This window comes from Amphimedon queenslandica, unplaced genomic scaffold (genome assembly GCF_000090795.2).
Source record: "Amphimedon queenslandica unplaced genomic scaffold, v1.1 AMPQUscaffold_13319, whole genome shotgun sequence".
Taxonomy (NCBI): Eukaryota; Metazoa; Porifera; class Demospongiae; order Haplosclerida; family Niphatidae; genus Amphimedon; species Amphimedon queenslandica.
In genome coordinates, this window is record NW_003546445.1 from 144,604 (window position 1) to 153,313 (window position 8,710).

The 8,710-nt window shown below is 36.7% G+C and overlaps 2 protein-coding genes across 2 annotated transcripts in view; both read right to left on the reverse strand.

The window, feature by feature from the left end:
• LOC109583198 (uncharacterized) overlaps positions 1 to 2,916 on the reverse strand; it is a 5,305-nt gene extending 2,389 nt beyond the window's left edge. The window contains exon 1 of the mRNA XM_019998442.1: positions 6 to 2,916. Within this exon, the coding sequence (XP_019854001.1) occupies positions 6 to 2,908 (2,903 nt within the window). The 5' untranslated portion in view covers positions 2,909 to 2,916. The remainder of the gene's footprint in view (positions 1 to 5) is intronic.
• Positions 2,917 to 4,900: 1,984 nt separating this feature from the next.
• LOC109583207 (laccase-12-like) lies at positions 4,901 to 7,335 on the reverse strand. Its single transcript, XM_019998451.1, has one exon. The coding sequence runs from the start codon at positions 7,300 to 7,302 to the stop codon at positions 5,053 to 5,055; it is 2,250 nt and encodes a 749-aa protein (XP_019854010.1). The 5' UTR covers positions 7,303 to 7,335; the 3' UTR covers positions 4,901 to 5,052.
• Positions 7,336 to 8,710: the final 1,375 nt, after the last annotated feature.

Below are 8,710 nucleotides of genomic sequence, written 5' to 3' on the forward strand. Positions count from 1 at the left end.
GCGACTGGAGGATTGAAGGATACCAAGCAATCCCTTGCTTCTGTTTGCTATGGAGGGAAGTGTGGAAAGTATCATAAAAATAACGTAATGGGCCAAACGTGGCATGAGCAAATTGATGATCATTAACAACAGCATAGCAAGAAGCTACAACATCATTAACAACCACAGTACCTTCTCTTGTCAGTGGGGCATACGCACCCTTGATGACTTTGCTTGATGTGCTAAAGACTTCAACTGCTTCGATAACATCAGGAGATTTAGCAACAAATATCTTGTCACCTTTTTTCACTTGTGAAGCGAATATAGGTACAGATGATGAGATGTCATTTGTTTTGCTTGCATGAACAAGGTGGTTTGGTGTGAGTGTCAGCTTGTGATTACCTGATGACTCTATGATAGTATAATTTGCTAGTTTAATGTCATCAACATCCAACATCAATATAACTGGACTATAGACTAGTTTATGGTTAGAACTCACAGCTAAAAGTTCCATTCCAATCTCAACGTCTTTCATGAGCAATGGACCGTTTCTTGTACGCACTACTGCATCTGGAGGAAAACAACCACCGCCACCACCACCACTGTTGGTGTTTGGACTGGTAGCACTTGTTCCTGTTGGTTCTGATGTTGGTAATGGAGTAACAGCAGTTGCTGAAATAAACTGGTCTGTTGCCAGTGGAAAGTCTCCACATTTGTACATTCCTCCAGGAGGTGGTGTTTTAAATCCTCCTTCATTAATGATGACTCCCATTCCCTCCAATTGATGTACCTCAATATGACAGTGTAGGAACCACCAACCAGGATTATCAGTTTTAAAATACACAACAGCATACCCACCAGCTGGTATTAACAGAGTATCCTTCAGTGGGGCTTTAGATGAGACCCTGCCTGTCACTCCTGTACGTGTAGAGTAATCTTTACCAGGTTTCCAGCGAGGCCTAACACATAGTGTATCACCTCCACAATCAATATCACTATTACCAGCTATAAGTCTTCCTGTGACAAGATCAGTTGTTCCAAATTGAATATCGACCACATGAAAGTAATGTCCATGTAAATGTACTGGATGAGCGAATAGAAAGTTGGTTCGCTGTGTTGGGTTTGGTCCAACGGCTGATATTACTAATTCATAGGGACGATCAGCCTCTGCATCAACGACATGAGTGCAGTAGCAATCCTGGGATATGACTTCATTGGTATTATCACGGTCACACTTCTTTTCATCATTCTCATTTTTCTCGTCTTTACAATATTCATTATCTCTAATATCAGTTAGTTCACTTGCCTCAAGCTGTGCCAGTGATGCTGATGGTAGTTTTAGGTTACGTCCATTAATAGTGCTGGTCTGACGTGTTCCTTCAAAACCGAAATTGAAGAATAACCTTGAATTATCAGAAGTAGCAACATCAGGCAGTTCTCCAGGATAGTCAGTCAGTGATTCTAAATCATGAATATGTATGCAGTCAATGTTGAAACTTACAGGAAAGTTTTGAAAAGGACAATTAAGAGCTTCACACTTATCAGTAGAAGTACATATATCTCTATATGACATCTGACTTCTCATAGCAATTGCTTGATATTGATTGGATTCTATTGATTGTTGATTATAGTTAAGAATAGCTTCTGCAGAGCCTCTTTCCTCCATTGTGTTAGATAATATTACAGCCCGCATCATGAATTCTTTGTTCATCTCATTTTCATTTTTTGTTTGTAGGAGAAAATCATACCTTTCTCCAGAATGAATTATAATATAATCAACTACTATATCTTTCTTCATTCCAGAACCAGAGCCAACATTATTTGCTTTTGGATTAATATACTGACCATCAGTTGCTATAATGATTAATTTATGACCATCTATTGAGAAACGATAAGCATAAAGACTCTGAGCACCAATTAAACGAAATCGGTACGTTTTTCCAGCTGTAACTTTAAACTCACTTAAACTAGATTTAATGTAATCAACACTATTATGCCTTCCCCTTCCATTTATTAGTCCAGACCAATAAGGCACGGGCCCTATCTCTGCACCATCTGATGAATATAATCTGTCAGCTCCTGATCCAGACACTTCTGATGCCTGGTCAATGTCAAAGTATCTTATGGTTGAGTGTATTTGTGTGAAGAGATCCAGTGAGCTTGACTTCTGCCAGTCTAGTAAGATTAAAGTGTGCTGCTCAGGGCTGTCTTCATAGGATGTTATTCTAAAATCCATTAATTCTTTAACTTCTTCCAACAACTTTTCTTTTAGTTTGTCATCCTTCTCTTTAACAATGAGAGCTCCAAAAAGTCCATCAGTTCTCTGAGCTCCACTGTGAGAGTGGTACCAGTGAGTCCCGTATTGTTCAGCTTTAAAGATATAAGTGAAACTAGCTCCTGGAGGTATACCACACTGTGTAACATGCTCCACTCCATCCATCCAGTTACTGTTCCTTTGATGCATCCCATGCCAGTGTACAGATACACTCTCTGATGCTAATCTATTGATTACATTCACTTTAACCAACTGACCCTCAGTTACAATGAGTGTTGGTCCTGGTATACGTCCATTGACTGCTATAAAGGAACGAAATGTGTACCCATCAACAGTAAATGGATCTGTGCAACGATTATCTCCAAGAGGTATATCAACTCCACAAGGACCTTCACTACCTTGTGGTTGTAGGTTTCCTGCATCATTATAATTCCAAACACGTCCAGCAGTTCCCCTTGAGTCTCCAGTAGCATCAACTACATATCGAGTGAAGGTCTGCAGCATTTCAATATCAAGTCTAAACTCGCATACATCAGTAGGATCTGTAGCTGTGCATTTACATACTGGAGTATTGTGATTACAGGGAACGACTTCAGAATAAGTTCCTCTTATAAATAAGAGAGAGAAGACTAGTATAGTTTGTACTATAAGCATATTTGATCCGTACCAAAAATTTGCTCAGAATTGTAAAGAAGCTAGTCCGATTCCTCCTTTATATATAGTATACTGGTCTAGTACTGTACAAACTGTTCTGGGAATCATTATCTATTAAATGCTGAGGTTGTATTGATAGTAATACTAATGCAGGAAGTGCAAGGACTGCCCACTATAGCACTTAAAACTAAATGTCTTGCCAATACCAGAATTTACCAGCCAACTGAAATGAACTGATCTGATTAAAGCTGCTTTCAACCACACTAAGTGCCTATAAACATATAATATAGTGTTAAAACTTTGCCAACTCTTATGTACAGTGTGTGTATTATGTTTACAAGCACTACCAGTTGCAATGTGAATTGGCCTTAAGACAGAACACTAAAATTTAGAGAGAGAGGGGGGGGGGAAAGTTCGAAAACCTTAGCAAAAATATTATTGTAACATTTCTTATTTTTTGTTATCTCAATGAACTAGTTATATACAATCCTTCTATCATCTTCTGATCATATTATAAGTAGTATTGTTGCCAGTTGCTATGATAAGAGTAGTGAAATGGCTACACTGTATTGTATTTGTGATGTATTTTGACTATTTTAATAATAGGTTTTTATGACAAGTACCTTTCATACATGTCTGTAAATTGCTACACAATCTGCGATTATCACATGTATACTGTTATCAGTTTTGTAAGTAAGAGTATAAATGCAATTATACTCTATTCCTAAGCCCTAACTCAATTCACCCTCGCACTTCATGCATAAGTTCTTATTAGTATGTGCATATTCTTTCTTGTATTACACACATGTACAAAGCAGATACCATATGGCACTTATATTTTGTGGATAATAAATTTTACTATTTTTGTGGATGGTTAAAATTTGCGAAATTAAATTTCATCGAAAATTTATTTGCCACACCTTGTTCAATGAATAAATAGATCATTTTGCAAAATTTTTTATCCATGAGTGCTCAGCAGGGAAAAATTTGCAAAATTTCATATCCACAAAATATAAGTGCTACACAGTACTGCCAGACAGACACCAGATGTTCACAGTTCCTGGAATTGCTTATTTAGATAATGATCTTTGGGTGGGATTAGCTTGGTATGGTTTGTTAAGGCATATGCAAAATGTTATATTAAATAAAACTATGATCTATACTGTAGTTTAATGTTACATATATGCTCATAGTGAGGGATTGTAAGTAAGTTCATGCCATACTTTTTGTGGCAGAATACTGATAACATTATGGTATAGATATTGTAACCTATATAACCACTGATATTAGCGTAGCTACCTGTGGTTTATGCCAGGTGTTACTATGCGACACATAATGGTAATGAATACTGTGCCAGTATATAGTTACTAGTATAGTATATCCCATCTCTGGTGCTCTGAGACTGATGATTATAGTTCAGTTACTGATTTAATCACAGTAATGGTATTGTATGTGAATAGCAGCAAGCTTGTTATAGGAAAATTGAATGAACAGTAATACTAAGAAACATATGCATACATTTGAGTATGTAATACTACTAATCTATATGTAAATTGTACATTTTATTACAGTTCTTGACAGCTAAAGAAAAAGAGGGAAACATAACTACTAGCCTCGTAGAAGTAGACCAATCTAGGGGTGGGGATTATGAAATTGTGTACATAGTTTGAATGCTGAAAGGTGTATGTGTGTTTTATTATGCTAGCTTTTTTATTGTTCCTTTTTGCAAGATAAATTCGCTCTCTCTTTACTGAGACATTTAATCTCAGGATGGTCTGTTTAGATTATTACTTTAACAGCCTATTATGGTTACGTTAGTCTATTATATCGCTGATATAATGTACTCCTTAATATATCCTCTGGATTACCTGCAGTATTAGTGTATCAGTTAATGAGTGTTCAGGTATAGACTGACCTAATGTATTGAGATATAATGACTATATTGCTCTTGCCACTAATAATAATGACAACAACAATAGCTAATCATATTAGCATACACATGCAGCAAATATCTAATATTAAAATGTTCACTGTTTTATGTATTATTATAGTATAGTATTTCTACTGTTCATTAGTGTACTTTATTGTTAGTTGAAGAGGTCAGCAATAGAACGAATGTTGGTACTGGTGTTAGTGCCAATGTATCATTTGAAATTACGCCATGCATTGAACTCGTCTATTGTCAATGAAAAATTTCCACATTTATACATGCCATCAGGTGGTGGTGTTTTTGTCCCTCTTTCATTAATGATGACTCCCATTCCCTCCAATTGATGTACCTCAATATGACAGTGTAGAAACCACCAACCAGGATTATCAGTTTTAAAATACACAACAGCATACCCACCAGCTGGTATTAACAGAGTATCCTTTAGTGGGGCTTTAGGTGAGACCCTTGCCATTCCTGTACGTGTAGAGTAGTCCCTATTAGTTTTCCAGCGAGGTCGAACACATAGGTAACTATTCCCACAATCAATTGTGTCATTACCAGCTATAAGTATTCCATTATCATCATACTCACCAAATGCAATTTCAACCACGTGAAAGTAATGACCATGAAGATGTATTGGATGAGCGAACGCGTAGTTATTTCGTTGTTCTTTTGATCCAGTTGCTGATAGAACTAGTTCGATAGAACTATCAGCCTCTGCATCAACAACATGAGTGCAGTGGCAATCGGGTGATATCACTTCTACTTCATTATTACGATCACACTTATTTGTATTTGGCTCTTTGTTTTTTGGGTGCATGCAGTATTCATTATTTTCAATATCAGCTAATTTATTTGGCTCAAGCTGTGCCAGTGATGCCGATGGTAGTTTTAGGTTACGTCCATTAATGGAACTAGTACGACGTGTTCCTTCGAAACCAAAATTAAAGAATAACCTTTTACTGTTATCAGTAGCAATTGTAGGCACGTCTTCAGGATAGTCAGTTAGTAGTTTTAAATCAGTAATATGCATACAGTCAATATTGATAGCCTCTGGAAATTCTTTAAAAGGACAGTTAAGAGCTACACACCTATCAGTACATCTTTGACTAACATTTTGAATTCTTTTAGCAATACCTGCATAGTCACTGGAGGGTGTAGTAACACTGTTGTAATTGAGAATAGCTTCTGCTGACTGTTCTTCTAAATAAGTTGATGTTGCAGTAAACTTTAAAGTAACTGCACGTATCATGAACTGTCGAATAGTGGTCGCTTCTTTTGCTTTCAAAAGGAAGTCATATCTTTCTCCAGAATGTATTATAATATAATCGACTGTCACTGGTTCAATAAACTGACCATCAGTTGCTATTACTGTTAATTTATGATCTTCTATTGAGAAACGATAAGCATAAAGACTCTGAGCACCAATTAAACGAAATCGATAAGTTTGTCCTGTGGTAACTTTGAAATCACTTAAAATAGAATTGATGTATTCAATATTGTTATTTCTTCCTCTTCCATTTATAAGTCCAGACCAATAAGGCACGGGCCCTATGAATGCCCCATCTGTTGAACTGGTACCTGTAGCTGCTCTATTCCCTTGCAGTTCTGATGCTTTGTCAATGTTGAAGTACCTGATACTTGACTGTATTAGTGTGAAGAGATCCAGTGAGCTTGACTTTTGCCAGTCAAGAAGAGTGAGAGTATGTTCACCAGGATTATCCACATAAGTATTTCGTGGTATGTTCATGTCATTCAATTTGTTCAGGAAGGCAGTGTATTGTGCATTACCTTGCTCCTTCTCTTTAACAATGAGAGCTCCAAAGAGTCCATCAGTTCTCTGAGCTCCACTGTGAGAGTGGTACCAGTGAGTCCCGTATTGTTCAGCTTTAAAGATATAAGTGAAACTAGCTCCTGGAGGTATACCACACTGTGTAACATGCTCCACTCCATCCATCCAGTTACTGTTCCTTTGATGCATCCCATGCCAGTGTACAGATACACTCTCTGATGCTAATCTATTGATTACATTCACTTTAACCAACTGACCCTCAGTTACAATGAGTGTTGGTCCTGGTATACGTCCATTGACTGCTATAAAGGAACGAAACGTGTACCCATCAACACCAAACGGTTGAGTGCATCTTTTAGATTCCTCACTATCAATAGAACTACCACAGAGAGTATTACGGCCGATACTAGGATCATAATCAACTGGTTCCCATTCTCCATTATTAATATGCCAGACACTGCCTGCAGTACCCCTTGAGTCTTTATCATCATCCAGCAGATATCGGGTAAAGGTCTGGAGCATCTCAATATCAAGTGTAAACTCACATGCTTCTTTAGCAGGATCCATGCACTCACATACTGGTGTATTGTGATTGCATGGGACAACCTCAATCTCAGAATATATTCCCCTTACAAAGAAGAGGGAGAAAAATATAGCCTGTGGTAATAGCATGGATATAGTTAGTAAAGAAACTCTTCCAATAGTCTCCTTGGTAGAAAGTATAGCCCTGCTAACTGCTTTCTTTCTGTTTGATGTAGTATTCCTAAAAATAATCCCCAGCTCACATATAAGGTAGTGCTATAGTAACAATCCTCCTAAATGCTTTGATAGTGGTGAGTGAAGGGTCAGCCCACATAGACTGTGGTTGATGGATAGTGAGAGAGAGAGTGACAACACTCAGAACACTGTACATGTATGTAAAGTGACGTTTGGCGTTTTTGGAGAGAGATGGTACAGTATGGAGTGGAGTTTCATGATATCAATTAGTTATGCTGTATCACTGAGAGTATTATGACTATACTATGACTATAAAGATATAATAAGTTTTTTGTATAGTGATTATAGCTTTGTGTCCTCAATGCCTATACATGTACATGTCACAATCTGTATAAAATGGTATATGAGATTAGTGCAAAGCACATTTTTATGACACATCATTAGTAGTTTAAACATCATTTTCTTGTATGTACTGGTGCAACAATTACTTTCTTGGCTTCTATCTCAATATACTCTCTTTCTGCACAAACTAGACTAGACAAACCTTATAGACACAGACACAGGTGTGCACAGTTCCTGGAATTGCCTTGTTTAGATAATGACTTTGGAGTGGGTTTGCTTTGGGTTTGCATGAAGCAAGATTCTTTTTATTGAATTTACTATATCATTTATGAAAATAGTTATTCTACTGTATATTATGTACATGTGGTAACAACTGTGCTATAGTCAATGTAGACATTAGTTTATTGTTAATGGCAAACATTATAATCTTTGTTGCTTGAGGTTATTAAAGCTATTCATTATTAGTAGTGTCTTTTAGTTATTCCTAAAGAATGTCCATTTCACACTGAAATAAGGCATATGTATATCCATTAATTGTATGTAGAGTTTCTCAAAATTTAGAGCACTTTTTGTAATCATGCATACACTTTGCAATTTCTCTGAATTTTAATACTTTTTGCAATTGTATACATAATTCAACTACTAGGTACATATGCTGTGGTTGTGAATACCTATTAATAACTGTTAATAGTAATTTTGTGTAGTACTTACATGTACGGCTGGTGTAAATCAGACTATAATGGTTCAGGTAAAGATTTTGTTTTATAACCTGATATGGTCAAAGCAAGCTAATATCCAGCCTCCTCAAGGTATACAGAGGACGAACACAGTTAATTTGACTGTGAGGGCATACAGAGATGACCAGGGGAAGCCATATCTATTGAATGTAGAAACAAGTTAGTGAATGGACACATGTGCATGTACATACACATATATGCAATGTCTACTGTTTTTGGCATTTTGTTAAAATGACCATAGCTCAACAGATTAATTCAAACTTTCTACATACATGTAGCATAAG

Excerpts from the sequence above, each read along its gene's own strand:
- LOC109583207 (XM_019998451.1), bottom strand. The coding sequence starts at position 7,302 with ATGCTATTACCACAGGCTATATTTTTCTCCCTCTTCTTTGTAAGGGGA.